General features: G+C 42.4%; 1 protein-coding gene across 1 annotated transcript in view; it reads right to left on the reverse strand.

Annotated features, from left to right (window-relative positions):
- Positions 1-19,130, reverse strand: part of ADAMTS9 (ADAM metallopeptidase with thrombospondin type 1 motif 9) — a 366,656-nt gene that overhangs the window by 42,513 nt on the left and 305,013 nt on the right. Inside the window, 2 exon segments of the mRNA XM_029601029.1 lie at positions 4,060-4,151; positions 17,198-17,331. Coding sequence (XP_029456889.1) covers positions 4,060-4,151; positions 17,198-17,331 — 226 coding nt within the window.

Here is a 19,130-nt window from a genome sequence, read left to right on the forward strand (position 1 = left end):
GTTTAATAGGAAGCTGTTCTATTGAAAAAATGAGGCTATCTAGCAGTGGGACTTCAAGTCCTATGTCAAATGGGTGAGGAGTCTGTCCTGATTGTTACGATCCCCCCTGTTGCTGCGCTACAGGTGGTCTCTCACCTTCCACCGGAGGTCGCTCCGAAGCCAGGGCCTCGCCTGTGTTCCATCCGGGACTTGCTCCAGGGCCTGAGAGGCCTAGCTGTGCCTGTGGCTTGCTTGCCAGCGTTTGGACTTCCTGTCTGGCGACGCCCTTCTCCTAGGGGCCGGCCCGCAGCTCTCCTCCTTATTTATAGGGCCAGCGGTGGGCGGTCCTGGCTAGCTCCTCCCAAGGAGTTGCCTTCTACCTCCAGTATATAAGGACTTCCTTTTCTTTTGCAACGAGCCTGCGGATCGGGCTCTACAGTCGCCTGTAACCTTGCCGTTCCAGGTCCTCCATGTATTGATGGCTCCTTGTCCTGACCTTGCCTTGATGTCTGTTCCTGACCTTGCTTTGATGTCTGTTCCTGAAGCTGCCTGATCCTGTTCCAGTTCCGGTTGTTCTGCCCTGTGTCTTCGTCTGGTTCCTGAGCCTTCTGTCCTGTTGGGCCCTGGAGTGGCCAACAGGAGGGATTCGTCCCCCGGGCTCTTGAGCTTCTGTTCCTGCCAGCCGAAGGGGCTTCGGATGTCAGTATCCCAGCATCGGAGTTCCTGCTCGCCTGGACCTTTCCTGCCCTCTTCTACGATGTCCGCTTCAGCCTTGCCCTGATGTCTCCAACGTCTTGCTTCAGCCTGTCTTGGATGTCTGCTTCAGCCCCCGTCTGATGTCTTCAGTGTAAAGGACTCTGTCTGCCCTTGCCTCTGTCCGGCCTGCTGCCCATTGCCGTTCCCAGCGGCAGGTCCGAAAGGGCCGGGAACAGTCGGAGGACCGTTCATCAGTCAACTTCCCAGTGTTGGCTGCCATGGGCGTTCAGGTCCGGCTGAGGGTCAGACTCTGTGCCTGCTTCTGTACCCGCCTGGTTCACCATGCCTGCCCAGCTCACCTCCCACGGTGTGGCTGGGGCTCCTCCCTAGCTTTCGCTGTGGCCCAAGGGCTCACCACCAGCTCGAGACGACCGCGCCCGCGCGCGCTCGTAACACTGATGGTCTAGAACCCTCATTGATCCCTGGTCAGGGGTGGAGTCCAGGTTTCCACATTATTGCATTATTGTTTCCATTGTTAACAGAGAAGTTCCTGGGATTCTGCCTCAGGATATTCTTACCCTAGACTGGAGTCTGGAATATTTATTACATTTTATTTGATCACTCAGTTTACAATATGTATACAGCTTAGGGCTGCTTCTTTATCCCCTGGAGCCTATCTACCAATATATCTTCTACCTCTCTGGCATTCAGAAAGGATTTCAGGGTGGAAGCCATGGTGTGATAAGAAACGATCTTAAAATATGACTTCGACTAAAAGTCCACAAATCTTTTCCCTGTTTTGCCAGAAATCTGTTCAAAATACCTTCTGCATTTTCACATTTTGGTTGGTTAACCAATGCGTTTCACTTTCATTTGGGTGAAATTGATGTTTATTCCACCATGTGGTAGATAAGTCTGTTAAAAGATTACCTGACATGTGCTTTATATTGGGTGGGCGTCATAAGCAACACTGTCTGATGGGTATCATAAGGCTTGGGGATACCGGCATGGAGTGACAGTTACTACCTTAAGCTTGCTGGGCAGACTGGATTGGCCATTTGGTCCTTTTCTGCCATCATTTCTATGTTTCTATGTCAGTTGAAGCTCACCACTGTGCCTTCCCTTGTGTCCATTGGGATCTCAGCACAGAACTTTCCAATGGTTAGAAATTCGTTTTGTGGCTCACTACTCTTGTTAACATAATATCTTACCTGGGAGGTTAGGATTTTATTATTGGTCACTTGGCAGGTAGGGTTTACCTCAGACTCTGGTGCCTCTCTCACCTTCTTTGAAGTTTTTTTCCAAGTACATTGTTTTGATGCATGTTGCTAGTCACTGGCTAATATCATACAAAAGCCTGCAAAGGCAGTCTGTTACTCTTTGGATACTAGTAATCCACAGCCTTCCATCTGGATAGTTTACTCAAGTTCCTTCTTGACATCAAAAACCTGCAACATTTACAGCCAAGAGCTCTATTTGTTAGATAATTGTGCCTTTCTCTCACCCAGGAGGACCTGGGTATATGAGGCATCAAAGCTCACTATGTTGGAGTCTGACTTCTTCAGTTTCAAAGTGGCGAAGTGGGATTCTTGCCACACTTTCACAATGTGCCCCTATTTTGGCAGGGGCTCCTGACACAAAACTGAATTTTAAACAGTCTGTCCTACGGAGTCTCTTTGAGGAGTAGAACCCAACTCCATTCCCTCAGATTTCCTCAAAAAAAAGGGGGGGGGGGGGAGACAGATTGCGGGGGGGGGGGGGGGGACGGGGGGACAGAGATTATATGAGGATTGTCTATCACCACCCAAAAGAGTAGTGCCTTTGGCACTGTTTAATTTCTCCATTTTGTTTGAGGTAGCCTGTAGCTTGGGAGTCTCCACGTGTAAGGACTGCCAACTTGCTTGTCTTCAGAGAAACTGATGTTACTTATCTGTAAGTGGTTCTCTGATGGACAGCAGGATGTCAGTCCTCACAATACCCTCCCACCTCCCTTTGAACATGGTTTCTTTTTCCAAATCTTAGCTTTATCATGGACTGAAGGGCCCTGCCTAGGAGGTAGGAAGGTGGCTAAGACTGCACATGCTCAGTACAGCAAGCTCAAAACTTTAAAAGCTTTGACATCAAAATTCTGTGCTGGGCTCCATTGACTGATGTAAGCCACAAGTGAGAACTGACATCCTGCTGTCCATTGAAGAATGACTATTATAGGTAAGTAACTTCACTTTATTCCATTGAGAAGCATCCTGTTTAGCCAGCTGCTTTGTTTATAGGCCTCTACTTTAAGTTCTTTCATTTCACATGGAAAAAGGGACTGCTGACTTTACACAGCATCAAAACTGTTTAGCTCTGTGCAAATTACAGCTTTGAAAGCTTTCTGATCCAGTCCTGCAAGTTATCCTATCTGTTATCCGTAGCTGATTGTTTCTCCTGATAACTCAGGCTGCAAAGGAATTTTTTTTCGGATGACTGAAATAAGAACTTGAGAGAAGTGGCTTATCGGTCATAATCAAAACTCATTCATAGTTTACATCAATGAGACTGAAGCTATTAAACTCATTCTTGTGCATTGTCTTGGGAAATGTGAGAGCCTTAATGATTTAGATTCAGTTATAGAAAAGACAAGTATATGGGATTTGCACTCATATTTAGTATTTATGTTTTGAGAATGTTTTTCTCACCTAACACGCATACCCCAGTAACAACACTCATTTTGAGAACTACTTTCTGTGGTAATGGCTGTAGAGCAAGAAGCAAAGCAATAGCTGGATTTTGTCATACAGGAGCAGTAAGGAGGCAGATAATGAGTGCAAACAATGTTTTCTTTAAGGTACATGGGAGACCGCCACAAACTTTCTCTCCATCAGGCTTGCTCCAACCATTCCGTGATTTAAACCGCACAGAGCACCTGTATTCTGTAGGAGCTGCTGGCCTACCATAGGATGGCTGAAATGCACCTGGCGGGGAGAGAAGTATCAGCAAGTATCACCTTTAGAGGGAACACTGACTGCTTGCTAGTTTCTCACCTTGCTTTCTATTGATCTCTGTCCTCACCCTCACTTTCCCACAAATTTCTTCTTTGTCCCGTGCTTCCTTAAATTCCATTATTGATTTTGCCTCCATCCCCACCACTAAGAAGAGGATGCTCCATGTATCCACCATCCTTTCCAAGAAGAAATGATTCCTTATGTTACTCCTAAAGTCTGTCCTTCCCATTCTCTATTCATAATCCTCGGCTCTGGAATGTTCTTTCCTGTTCCAAATACTATTCTGTGAGCAAGTCTCTCGGTACTGACTAATTTTTCTCTGAACATGTAAAAATATCTTTAGTCAATCAACCAATCAATCATTGATTCCCAACAGTTTTGAGAGGTGTAATTAGCATACCTGAGGACATTTAGCTGCACTGTAGCAGTCGCCTGCAGTGGCAAAAGGAACTGGTCGTCCATCTTGTGTCCGTGCAAATTTCAAATCGGTAGCTGCCAAAAGCATTTGGGAAATTATTAAATGAATGGACTAACTGAACATGCTCCCTCCTTGATTGCTGAATCAAGCCCTTCTCATCTAAAATACAATGGTGAACAACAGCGACACAAAACCAACAAAAAGAAGTGTGAACTTTTTGGGATCTACTATGAGAAAAGTTATTTTGCAGTACCCAAATGATTCTGTAAAAATGTGTTTTAGCCTGTAGAAAAATCCTTTTGAGACAATCCCTTCCCCCTTCACAAGAGTGACTAGAAACTGGGAGAAGTTTTGCGGTTAAAAAAACAAAACAATAATTACAAAAGTTTTCTACAATGTAAAAAAAAAAAATTCTGTAGAAACTTTTTTCACTTTAGACTTTATTCAGAATATTTCTTGCACAAAACCATCATGGCCTGTAAAAATAGCTAATTTTACAGCTTTTCACTGGTTTTCACAAACTTTCTCCTCACCCATTTTTTTCACCAATTTTAGTTTTGCTGAAAACCAACAAGTTACAAAAAAGCAAAGGTCAGCAATCTGTACATTTTCATGGAAATATTTTCCAAATATTTTGGCAAATATGCTAATCTTATCAAATATTTGTGAAAATATTTTTACATTGAAAAATTCACTTTTTGTACACCCGTAGAGGTTACCTTCGCAAAATGGCAATATTTTACAAGATGCCTAAGGACAAAATGTTAATAAATCATTAGAGCTCCTTTATAAGTGACAATTTAACTTTTTTTTTTTTTTTTATACTCCCATGGTCCAATGACCATGGGAGTATAGTTATGTGTCACAGTCGTGTGATGGGATAGGGCGGAACATTTATGACACCAATCAGTTCATTATCGATGTAGGACACACTTGAGGACTATACCCAAATGCAAAGAACAACTCCTTAGTATAGGAGCAAGCTGAAACATGTTTCACTGATGTATGTCTTAATATGTTCTATGCTCTCTTGTCAGCAGTCAGGACCCAGTTGAAGAAATAGACGTTTAGCTATAAAGCAACCTAATTTGCTGATAAGGTCCTCCTGCTAATTACAAAAATTTTGGGGTAGATTTTAAAAGGTACGCGCGTGGCATACATTTGTGCGTGCTACCTGGCGCACAAATGTACGCCTGATTTATAACATGCGTGCGCAGCCACGCGCATGTTATAAAGTCAGGGGTCAGCGCGCGCAAGGGGGTGCACACTAGTGCACGTTGCGCGTGCCAAGCCCTCGGGGAGACCAGCTGGCTTTCCCCGTTCCCCCCTCCTTTCCCTCCCTTACCCTACTGTCCCCCCCCCCCAGCCCCCCCCCCCCCCCGTAGCTTGGCCAACTGCCGGCACGTGATTCCCCGGCACAGCGGCCATGCGGAGACCTCTGGCTATGCCCCCGTCTCGCCCCACCCCGCCCATGCCCCGCCCCTTTTTTCAAGCCCTGGGACTCACACGCGTCCAGGGCTTTACACGCGACACCGGGTCTTTTGAAAATAGGCCCGGCGCACGTAACCCCCCCCTACGCGCGTAAATCTTTTAAAATCTGCCCCTTTATGTATTTATTTATTTAAAATACTTCTATACTGCTTACCAACAATGGATTTTAGGATAGCTAAAAGATTCTTTCAATGCTGTTTGATTTTATCTGTTTGTGTTTATTTGTTCTATTAAACTATGAATGTTTTAGTTGTTATCCATGCCGAACAATTGTATCAGAGGAGATTGGTTAAAAGTTTCAAATACCTGTTGGTTAATATTCTCAGGTCAATGTTAATGTTATTCAATATCAGTTTTTCACCCACTGATAAACAGTCAGTCTTGATATTAATAGATGGAACATTTTAATATTCATGGCTTGGTAGGATCCATAGCATGAAAATGAAAATATTCCCGAGATTTTGCTATTTCAAACTTTACCTGTTGAAATCCCCAAAACAATATTAAGTGTGTAAAAAATTTTTTTTTTTTGGAAGCAACATCCCCTGAGTGTATTGAGTAGACTATTGCTCAAAATGAAGAGGGCATTTTAGGAGCCCCAAATATAATTTGATTCGGCATAGCTTGCCAGTTTATGACTCTTGTAGAATAGTACGGCTTTATGGCTTTTCAGATGCTAAACTTTGGGTACAAATTAATTAACTAACTTATTGACATTTGATATTCTGTTTTTTTACCCAATGGATTACAATAAATTTAAGGTAGGTTTCAATAGCATAACATCAACAAACAATATGGGCTGCACATCTATATAAATCTGAACAATCTGTAGTGGGTGAAACTCCCATTGGGGTTTTACTGTGGTTTTCCTGTAAAAATAGAATGGATAAGAATGGAACACACCCTTTTCTTGCTTTAACACTGTAAATCTGGGATAGATTAAAGAACTGGAAACATTTTTTTGACCTCATGCCTTTGAGGTTTAACTCCTTCCCTGTGGGAATGAATGCTTTTTAGTGGTTTTATAAGATGAGAATGTCTCAGTCTAAGAAGACCAGAGCAATTTAAAGATGTATATAAATTAGTTTTGGAAATCTGAAAAAAGAGTTTGATCTAAAAGCACATTGCTTTGCTTCTTTGCAGATTTGCCATTTTCTGAGCACAAATAAGGTTAAAAACTCATTATTTCAACTGCTAATTCTTGGAATCATTACATTTGAAATGAGGTTTTAGGAATGGCTTGATTTCTATGTTTTATGATTTAAAAAATAATTCCTGCAGTACAAGAGTACAATATATATATATACCCAGGCAGGGGGGGATAAAGATTTAAATGCATCCATATCACCACTCTAGTGAGATGCCAGAAAAATGAATGTAGGGAAAATATCAATTTCCACACATATGTGTTAGAAAACAGCTAAAAATGTTGTACCATTGGTATCTTATTCTCTCTAGAATTGAAAAGCTTCACCAGTACGCCTCTGAGAAAGGCTGGCGTGATTAAGTATTTTAAATAAATAAATAAACACGCTTCATATATGGTGGTCCTGCCCAAAACTTCAAAAGTATTGGGAGCCTCTACACAATAACTTTCAGCCAACTTCGCATGGCTGCATATATTCATGATAGTATTTTATAACCTGTGCTTATCAGATGCCCACACATTATAACATATGTGTATGTCTACTCTGCAACATATGCATGTGAATAGAGGCAATGCAATCAATGTGAATATTTCAATACATTGAGGGCCAGATTTTTAAACTTATGCGTGGGTGTAAATTTGTTCGCGTAACCCGGCGCAAACAAATCTACGCCAGATTTTATAACATGTGCGCGCTGCCGCGTGCATGTTATAAAATCCAGGGTCGGCGCGCACATGGGGGTGCACACATGTGCACCTTGCACGCCCCGAGCCCGAGGGGAGCCCCAATGCCTTTCCCTGTTCCCTCCAAGGCCGCTCCAAAATTGGATTGGCCTTGGAGGGAACTTTTTCTCCGGCCCCCCAAACCTTCCCCTCCCTAACCCACTCACCAGCCCTAACTAAATCCCCCCTTACCTTTGTTGAAAAAGTTACGCCTGCCCGAGGCAGGCGTAACTTGGCGCACCAGTTTGCCATCCCCTGGCACAGGCTGCTGTGCCGGAGGATTCGGTCCCACCCCAGGCCCGCCCCCGAACCGCTGCCACGCCCCCAGCCCCGCTCCTGCCCCCGAACCACCGCCATGCCCCCAGCCTGCCCATTTTTGAAAGCCCTGGGACATACGTGCGTCCCGGGGCTTGCGCACGCCGCCGAGCCTATGCAAGATAGGCTCAGCGCACAGGGGCAGCTTTTCAGGGGTTACATACGTAACCCTTTGAAAATCTGCCCCTGAATGTGCAGAATTTTTCTGTTGATTTTAAAAACATACGCGCACAGAGGAAAACTTTGATAGTGATGCGCAAGCGCACATGTACGTGGGTATGCCGGCTCATGCCAAAGGATGTGGCCATTTTATAACATATGCACACATGGTATAAAATAGGTTGTACGCATGTACATATGCACACAGTTTTATATGGATTTGCACATGTGTGCGCAATTGCTGCCTCTACTGCACAAATGGGGGGATTTTACTAGACATGCGAGCTGACGCAATTACCAGTTTCCTCAGTTCATTCCCAGTTTGCCCAGATAAAGGATAGGACTTCCTAACCCTCCTAGTTAATTAGCCTCCCTTTTACCCTATTAGCCCTTACCCTTAAAACCCAGATGACTAGACAATTTTTTTTTGTTTGAGGACTTACATGTCATCTATATCAGAAGTATGCGGTAGGGACCCTGGTCCACAATTGTGCGCGTAAGTATTTAAATTCTGGATCACCCATGCCCCACCCCTTTTTCAGAAAAAAATGTGTGTGTGCATACGGGGATATACGTGGGTACGCGGGCGCCTTTTTAATTCCGTGCAGTACGCAGCTGGCCTGACTTCTGCACGTATCTTCGGCTTTGGCACCCATCGGGCTTTTAGAATTCACCTAATATATTTTACACACTAAAATAAGTAGAACTTGCTTGTGTAAAGCCTGATTTATGCGTGGAAGTCAGTATACTTTAAAACACAAGTACTGGCATATTTTAAAACAATTCATTACTGGAGGATGTGGTAAAGGCAACTAGCATAGTCGGGTTTAAAAAAGGTTTGGACAAGTTCTTGGAGGAGAATGTCTATAAATTATTAACCAGATTGACATGACAAAAGCCCCTATCTATCCCTGTGCATTAGCAGCATGTGATTTATCTATCGTTTGGGATCCTGGCTGGTACTTGTGACTAGGGATGTGCATTCGTCCTGGTTCGGCCACCCCGAAAAATGAAGCGGATTTTCCTGAAATTTCGGGAAAATTCATTTTTTGGGGTTAGTGCGCACTAATCCCGAAATTCGGGGCAGTCAAAAAAATCGGCCCAAACCGCAGGAAAACGAAATTTCCCGCGGCACGCCAATAACGAAGGCCGAACCAAAAGGTTCGGCCTTCGTTATTGGCCCAAAAGGTTCGGCCCATCCATAGTACACAATAACTAAGTCTGATATTAATTATGCAAGATACTTAGTAGGTATAAAATTATGCAAGTAAGTTGCCAACTGTACGTGCATAAATGTCTTATAAAATATCAGCTTACCCAGATAACTGCTGGCTCCACTCTGGAAAACGCCTAAACCATCCCTTTTTTCATGTATATATGTGCATGCAAAAAGTACAGTACACGCATACTTTTGATGTTTATAAAATAGTGATTACAGGAATATAGGCTACTTATGCACAGGGATGATAACTTTCAAATGGGCACGTGGGCACACATGTCAATGTGTGTGTTGGTGCATGTCCAGAGACGCAGCAATTTTCTAAGATACTATCTTAGAAAATAGCCTAGGCATGAATATGTGTGCACCTGTTTTGCAAGTAGGCACGCATAACCGCATAAAGTCAGGTTTGAGCCACACAAGTGGGGAAATTTTATAACAGGTGGCGTCCACGCCATGACCATTTTCACCAATTTGTCCACCAGTTCACCCAGACTACAGCTTCATCGAAACCCCCCTGGTTCTTTAGCCTGCACTCCCTCCAATTGCCCCAGACCCCTTAAACCCCTCAGGGATACCTATATATATATATTTTTTTAACTTACACCTCCTCCATAGCAGAAGTAAACTTGTGTGGCACTGGACCTGGGTGCGCGCCCAGATGTGTAGGTACATGTGCGCACATCTCTTGGCCCTGCCCCAGAATGCCTAGGTGACAGGAAATTTGAATCAAACAGTTACCAACAAGGGCCCTGAACTTGGTGGTCAGTGAAACAGATAAGTATGGGAAAATAAGTGTGGGAGCTTGCTGGGCAGACTGGATGGGCCGATTGGTCTTTTTCTGCCGTCGTTTCTATGTTGCTATGTTTTTCGTTCAAAGTGAGATATTCGCATAGGGACAGCTTTTAAAATCAGGTGGACATACGTATGTCCTACATGAGTACACATCTCCCGATTTTGGAATTTGCCCAGCTTTTAAAATTCACCTCATATATACAAATTTTATGCATGCAAGTGCTTGGAAAATTCACCGCAATACTCTGAAGGGGATTACTTCAGTAGATGTCCCCTGGTAACCTGAGATGGTTTTACTGGGTTTACCCATTAAAAAATGTAAATCTAAATATGTTAAATGGTGGACCATCTACTGGTGACTGCTAAATGTGTGACTGCAACACGATGGAAACAATTTGATTCTCCTATGACTGGTTGGGATATTTTTTGCAAGATGTGCCAAAACAGGAATTTTAACTCTTAATGTTATTGTCTATCATGTAAAACTCCTTTTACTGTAAGAAATTGTTTCTTCCCTAATTATTTTTAAATTAGACTGTAGATGGCAGCATAACAGTATTAATCCTGTCAGTTCCATTTATCAGGATTAATCCCTGAGCCAGAATGACCTGTTGACATCACCTTGTAATAGGAGGCAGAGTGACAGGATTATTTCCCCCCGCGCCCCCCCCCCACCCCGAGCCAGAACAAGCTGCTGACATCACAGCTGCCAACATCATACTGTGAGATGTGGCAGAGTGATAGGGTTAAACCCTGAGGCAAGATGAGCTGCTGACATCCCACTGTGAACAGAGGCAGAATGATAGCTGGTGCTGTGTCAGTTTTTAGAACTGTTTCAGCTGGGATATACATCTGAGTGCTGCCAGCAAAATGTTACTCAGGACCCTCAGATCTGACTCAGAAAAATACAGAGGAAGATTTTCAAAAGATGTGCATGCTAAAAAGAGCACATGTGTGCACATAAAATGGCACACACGCGAATATATGCTATTTGAAAAATGGCAATATCAATGTGTAAATCAGGGAACACAAGTAAAAATGTGATTATGAAAAAGAGGTGGGGCAGGAGCATTCCAGGGAGAGGCCAACACGCGTGTACATTGCTGTTTTAAAACTTGCCAAAATGATGTACATAAGTCTTTTATATGTGTACATTTACTCCTGCTCATTATCAGGTGAAACTGACTGTAAACAACTCAAAAAGTTAAAAAAAAAGGACTGGATAGAAAGTCTGGGAGCAATTGGGGGGGGGGGGGGGGCCTTCAGGCTGAATAGCCAGGAAGGTCTTGATGACCTGCAACTGAACTGGGTGAACTGGTAAAAATGGTAAATTCATTGCCATGTGCATGTTATAGAATCCTCTAACTTATGCATGTAAAAGCTGACTTATGGTAAATGTGTATAAATAATGCGTGTACACATGTAGGGAGTGCTCACCGAGACCTACCTCCATCTACAGCAGGATAGATAGCTAATAACATCGGGCAATAGAGGAGCTGCTATCCCATCATGCTTTGCCCTCCTTGGGTCTCCTGCTGACATCATTTTGCTGGGACCAGTGCCAATATTAAGATCCTTCTAGCGGTGTTCATTGAGGGTACTCATCGAGACCTACCACCGTCTACTGCAGGAGAGGTAGCTAGTAGTGGCGGTGTGCATTCGTTTCTAACGTATTCTCATCTGCAACGTATAGGGCTCCATTCGTTGTATTCGTGGGGAAGCGAAACGTATCGCAATTCCCCATGAATCCGCCGAATCCGCCAAATTATTCGGCCGCCTAAAGGACCCAATTTAAACAAACCCCCCACCTTCCTGACCCCCCCAAGACTTACAAAAACTCCCTGGTGGTCCAGCGGGGGATCCGGGAGCCATCCCCTGCACTCACACCTTCGCTGCCGGCTGACCAATGGCACTGGTAGCCCCCATGACATAGTAAGGGCAAAGGCGATTGGCGCCATTTTGAATACTGGCATCCGACAGCTGGAGTGCAGGAGGTTGCTCCCGGACCCCCGCTGGACTTTTGGCAAGTCTTGTGGGGGTCAAGAGGGTCCCCCAAGACTTGCCAAAAGTCCCTGGTGGTCCAGCGGGGGTCCGGGAGCGATCTCCTGCACTCAGGCCGTCGGCTGCCAGTAATCAAAATGGCGCCGATAGCCTTTGCCCTTACTATGTCACAGGGGCTACTGGTGCCATTGGTCAGCCCCTGTCACATGGTAGGAGCACAAGATGGTGCCGGCCATCCATTGTTCCTACCATGTGACAGGGGCTGACCAATGGCACCGGTAGCCCCGTGACATAGTAGGTCAAAGGCTATCGGTGCCATTTTGAATACCGGCATCCGAGGGTGTGAGCGCAGGAGATGGCTCCCGGACCCCCCGCTGGACCACGAGAGAGTTTTGGTAAGTCTTGGGGAGGTCAGGAGGGTGGGGGTTTGTACTTAATTCAAATTTAGCCGGGAAACGAATAAGAATTAACGCAGGTATGTATCGGGGGCCCCCCTTGCCGAATGCAATGTAATGCCCCCCCTGACGAATACGAATCCCGAATGCAACGTATGGCATCCCTCTGCACATTCCTAGCCAGTAGCACTGGGCCATGGAGGAGCTGATATCCCATCTTGCTTTGCCCTTCTTGGTCTCCTAATGACGTCAATTTGCTGCGACCAGTGCCTATATTAAAATCCTTTCAACAGCGTGCTGCTGCTGCACGCTGCCAAAGTCATGCCCTTTATGAAAAACTTTTGAGAAATTCCAGTACTGATCATATGGGCAAGAAAAGGAAGAATAAGCCTTGGACCTCTTCCCCAAGTTCAACATCAGTTTATGGGCCTATGGATGACCACATGAGACATCTGGTACAACAGCCCATGATGGGTGCGAGTGGAGATATCTTGGTTAGTTCTGGGGCCTCCCTGAGCGTGGGCCAGAGTCTACCACCACCACAACCTTTAGGTCACTTCATTAAGCCCACTGAGGTTCCATAAATTGATCTAATTGTTGCATCTTCTGACCCTACCTTTATTCAAGAGGAAGGGGGTATTACAAAATTCCTTTCCACTTTGTTGGGAAAACTTCAGAACCATCTCAGGTAACACTGATGGATGTGTGGAAAGCCATGGTCAAGATGGATATGACGTTATCTACCTCAGTTCAACAATTTTCTAAATGTATAGGAGAGTCAATGCTAAATTGGAAGTTTGTGAGATTCAGATCTCTTCCCGTTTTGGCTACAGTGTCTACTCTTACTCCCCAGGTCTCCTCACTTCAGGCAACTGGAACTTCCTTTATCAAAGACAGTCTTTCACTGGATAATCCTTTGGAGGCATTAGAGAATGTCCAGAGTTAATGGAAGTTAAGATTTCTTAACATTCCTAAGACTAGATTACTTTCCCCACTGGAAATGTTTAATAAATATATTCATGAAAGTTTGATCTATCCTCCAGATAGGAAGATGGCTATTTCTGAAATTTATTATTTATCTAAATTTAAAAGGAAGACCAAGGAAGAAGGGGGAATGAATATTTAATTTGTAGTAAGTCCGAATATATCTACTTTCCTTGAACTTCGATAGAAGACATTCCCTTGAGGGCCACTTGTTTCCTTCTGTACTGAGAAGAATAAAGATTGGATCTTTCAATAGTTTTTTGCCTGCAAAGAATTCTTATTTTGTGGCAAAAAGGTTCAGTGAAAATTCCTTTTTCTTTCCCCTGAATGTTGTATTGTAATTTTTAGGGGTTTTCTGTTCAATATAAGGCCTTTTTAATAATAGACTATTTAGTTTATTAGCACTGGAGATAATTTTCAAAAGGTTTTATGCATGTGAATGGACTTTTGAAAATTGCTACTTTTAAGCATGTAACTCCTTTGAAAATTCACTCTATAGGGCAGAATTTTCAAAAATCGTGATTAATTGGGCCTTTGAAAATTCTTACGATATATGCTACTTTTATACTTGTAACTCCTTTGAAATTAATTCCACTGTGTTTGCAGCTGATTAGTGACGCTATAGAATCCCAGTATTTTTAGTAAATCGCCTGTGAATGACTTGCTGGGCACTCTATAACCTCATGCTGGTGTGTGGTAGCAGTGTCCCAGGGAATAGCTTGTGGGGTACTTGCCCAGAGGCAAGCAGAAACCCAGTTGGCAGGTGAGAGGTTGCCAGGAAAGAGGCATGTTTGCAGGCGAGGCCTGTACCGGCCTTACTGGGACCCTCAAGTGGCAAGGTTTTAAACCTTGGTGGGTATTAGGGATAATGTGTGGGTATTATGTGACACAGAGAAAAGATGATAGCTGAAACAGTTGACAGGTCTCAATTGTTTTCTGAAATTTGGCTCCTGTTACTTACTTTTCTAGTTCCTAGTAGCAATATTTCTTAAAACAATGTGTGTGCATGTAGGAGGGAAGGAGGAAGATCTCCCCCACCAAACCTTTTTTCTTTCTAGTGAAATATGCCCTTTGGCTATTGGATAATTTAGTATTATTGTTTATATCCTTTTGCCTGCTCTTTTAATTTAAGTTTAATGTAAACTTTTCAATAGTGGGATGATTCCTGTTTCATGTTAAGTTCTGACTATCTTCTGGTTTGCTGTTAAATGGAAAATGCTGTTTATGCTCCCACTGTTATACAAAAATCAAGTATGAAAAAAGCCTTTAGTTTCTGGCTTTCTCTATAACAAGTTAAGAACCTAATACGTGCCATATTGGGCTAGACCAAAGATCCATCGAGCCCAGTCAATGGCCAATCTGGATCATTAGGAAGTTCCCAGCAGATCTGAAAGAGTAGATCAAATTACTTACTGCTTACTCCCAGGCATAAGTGGTGGATTTCATTGAATCCACCTAGCTAACAATAATGGTTTATGGACTCTTTCGCTAGGAACTTGTCCAAACCCCTTTTAAACCTAGCTATATCTGGATTGCATCTCTGGCAACAAATTCCACAGCTTAATTGTACATTGAGTGAAAAATACTTTCTGCTACTTGTTAGTTTCATGGAACATCTCCTAGTCTTAGTACTGTCTGAAAGGGAAATAACCATTCCCTATTTACCTATTCCACCATACTTAAAATTTCATAAACCTATATCATATACCCTTCTCAGTTGTGTCTTCTCCAAGCTGTTTAATTCATTAATTGTAATAAAGGAACTAAAAAGAACCTTCAGTTTTGTAGAGATTGTTTTAGAAATACAGAAATGTTTGACATTAAAGTCACTAGTTTAGTGCTAGACAAAGCCAATAATAAATGCCAAATGATTTGTGCATTCCTAGATATTTTAAACTGATAATCAATTAACATGACCCAAAGACTCTGCTTGCTAAATTTTTATATCTTCTGTTAATGGCTTGCCGTGATAATATAAGCTTTATTTTTATTAGTGGATATAAAATCGTTACTTAGAAAAATGCATAGCAATATAATTTCAACCATTTCAGTACTTTATTGTAACTAAGAAGCCTAAAGAGGAAAACACTATGATAAAAGTAATGCAATAAACCTACTTAGCCCTTCCTTCTCATTTCTGTGCCTGGAGATTGTTATAATTAGGTTACTAAACAATACATTGCCTTTGACATTCTGTGTTGAGTCCAATTTTCTAAAAATACCCCTCATGCATAACAAATCCCACTCAAGCTATGGCAATTTGAAATAATTCTCATTAATAGGGAAGACAGAAAAATAATTCTCATTTATAAAGACCTAAAAAACCCTGATTTATTCTTTAATATGTGGTATCCTTACATTTACAAAAAATAGCTGAAGAACTGTTCTTGTCTAAGCTTACTGCCCTTGTGGCTGAAGTTCAGTGGTATCCAAGAATGGTTTATTAGCGATCAACCATAGGGCTTCTAATTTTAGGTTTAACCAATAAAACACCCCAATGCCATAAAAGGTGTTTATTAGATAAAAAATCCCCTCAGACTTTCTCACCCCTCCTTTGCCTACCTCCTGGATTCTTTGCTTTGTTTTTGTGCCTTTTTCCTTGCTAATGACTCCTCAGCTACTCAAATGTATATATTTGTGTCAACCGGAAAAGTTACTCAACAGCAGGACCTGCACCATGCAAACAACAATTTTTGGTACCTCCCCCCAAAGAACCCATAATAAGCTGGAAAATAAACACCTAAATTTACAATGTATAAACACCTAAAATCAGAAGCCCTAACCTTAAGCAAGGATGGTCAATTTGATTCCAAGCAATCTGATTGGCTGGAATATTGAGTCCTAATTCCCTAGAAATTTTGTTTTACAGACTTAATTGTTTACAGCCTTCATATCTGCTGCTTGTCAGTTTCTTTAAAACATTATCATCTGTCCCTAAAATCTAGTAACTTCTGGATGGGTTGGTTACTTTACTTTGAACTCCTCTGCATGAGGCATCAACTGCCAGTAAATCCACTGCAGGGCTGCTTTGAACACTGGTGGCACCCTGTATAAGCACCAGGAAGATCATTCTGCATGGCTGGGGAGGCGACTGGGGGAGGTGGGGGTAATCCCCTTCCTCTGTTTCAAAGCCCCACCAAGTCCCTGAAATCACACAAGTCACACAGCCCTAAAAAGCCAGTCCTGCTGATAGGTAAAGGATACCATCCAAAGGAAATCAACAAAAATGATGTCTGTTACAACAGCACTGTGAGACCACAGTGTGGCTTACGTGGGCACTATGAGGTCAATATTCCAAACTGAATGTTTATGTACATTAGCTGGATAAGACTTATCTGGCTAACTTACATGGGATATTCAACAGCACGGCTACGCTGCTGAACATGTCTGTATTCGTCGCTACTTAGCCAGGTAAGTTTTATCTGGTTGAGTTAGACCTTCTGTATGGTAGGTCTACCAGTTAACCAGATAAGTTTGAATGCCGGCACTTATCCAGCTAAATTAGCCGGATAAGTAGTGCTGACCCGTTATATTCACTGCCCGCCCCTGACTTATCCAGCTATCTAGCTAGCCTGATAAGAGGCTATTCCAGCTAAGTGGTGAACGCTGAACGTAGCCGGATATTCAGCAGCTGCCACTTTGATGGACAGGTCCCTACTTATTTGGCTAAGTAGCGCTGAATATTGGTCTCCTCAACATTATTCAGACGGTTGGAGCATTGTCATACTACAGTGTCTTATCATGGTCAGGAAAAGCACTGTGCAGTCTCCATGCGTATGTAAGCCCTCATGCCTCTGAGTGCTGACAGTGGAGCGACGGTGCTCCTTCCATCCATACATCGCTTAGTAAGTGAAAAGCAGTTTTGAATGGCAAATCCCTGGTTTTACTCACTTATTATGTGCATAGTGCTCAGGTCCAGCCTTACTTTGCTGAAGGTGGAAAAGCCAGCTGCTGTGTAATCTTTCCTGCACTGGCAGTCCTCCTGCCTGCTCCCATTGTGTGGACATTCAGTGGGGTTATGTAACCTAGGCCAAAAAGAAAACCAGGAAAGGATTGCAGCAACTGAAGCAAAAAGGATCTCACTTACCGAGGGCTTAATGATATCTGGCTGCTTAAGCAGGTTTATGGTGGATTTACACCCACATTGGCCAACCTTATTGAACAGCTTAGACCTTAAACACCCTTAAATATGCTTAAGAAGACAAATGCTTGTTGCTTAACAGGGTCAATGGCACACAGTTCAGATTAATGAAACACATAAAGAAACAATCCATGTGTATAAAACGGTAATGGAAGCAAAGTATAGTCCACAAAATACCAGAATGCCGTATCATTGTTACAGTACAAACAAGAACAAATAGAAAAGGAACATAAACATATCAAGGCAAAAGGAGAGAAAGAGGAGAAAACAAGCCAGGGAAGGGCTCTTCCCCATTTCTAGTATGGACCCCAGATTGAGTCATACAAGTCAGTTTTGTCTTTATGCATGTAGGTTATTCATCAGAGCTATTTCACTCAGAGTATTTAGCCAACGAGACATTTGTGGAAAGGTTTTCCAGAAGAAACTATCATGATTCTTATCCACCTGAATGTCTCCCCTATTTGCAGTGACAAATCAAATGAGGACTCAGTAATATCCTTAATTTTCCCATATATTTTCCTGACAAAAAGAGCAACTTCTGCACATTCCCACCACATACGAAAATAAGTACCCAAGGCCCCTGCAAATTCTCCAGCACAATGGACTGGAGGCACTAAATTTAAAAAAAATATACTGGGTATCTATAGGTCTTGTGAAGTAATTTAAACAATTTCTGACTTTTGTTGCAGATAGAAATCTTTGCAATCACCCCCCATATATATTGCCAGTCATGAACAAGAATGTCTAGCTAAAGGTCATGATCCCCGTGGTCAATTAAGCGAGCATCAGTATTCACCATCTTCACTAGAGATTAAGAAACTATATGTTTTAGTTATACCCTTACGCATTGATTGCACTTGTGTCAGAAGGCTTTCCAATAAGTTCCTTTTATGGAGACAGTTATTGGCCTTGATAAACATACAAATCAACCTCCTAAGCTGTAAGTACAAATAGTGAGAGTGGGTAAATATGCAAAACCTTTCCTTAATATGCTCAAAAGAGCTAAAAGATGGCCATTTCCAGATTTGACCCAAAAATTAGACCCTCTTGGCACCATGTTTACATGTCGGGGAAAAGGAGAAAAATGAATATTAGTAAGTCAGAGAGCCATGGAAGAAAAATTTGTATCCAGTACCCTCCAGCTTGTCTCCAAATCTAAAAGAATGTGCTGGGATTGGGTGACCTACAAATCTTATTAAAACTATTGGATCCGGGTGGATAAAACCACAAAGCTGCCAAGTTATTTATTTATTTATTTATTTTTTGTTTTTTTATACCGATCTTCCTACATTAGATGCAAATCAAACCGGTTTACAAATAACAAAAACTTGCCAGACGGCCTTACATGGAACAATGAACATTTAAGCAACTTTAAGTAATAGTCAATGAGAAGAAAAACTAAATATACAATTTAAATTACATAGTAATCAAGGTAAATAAGAATTGGATTGGATTACATAGTAATGAAGGTCATAAGTGATAAAAGTCCAGTAAATGTATAATACAAAATTTGTTGTTCTTGTACTAGGCTTAGTTAGGGAGCAGGTAAGTATAAAAAAGGAGTGGGGAAAAGCAGAAGACATAAATGGAATGAGATATAATGAAATAATAATAACATAAAATAAATAAAATAAAAAATAAAATAAAAATAAATCAAAAAATAAAATAAAAGGGAAAGTCGAA

Source organism: Rhinatrema bivittatum, chromosome 4 (genome assembly GCF_901001135.1).
Source record: "Rhinatrema bivittatum chromosome 4, aRhiBiv1.1, whole genome shotgun sequence".
NCBI lineage: Eukaryota > Metazoa > Chordata > Amphibia > Gymnophiona > Rhinatrematidae > Rhinatrema > Rhinatrema bivittatum.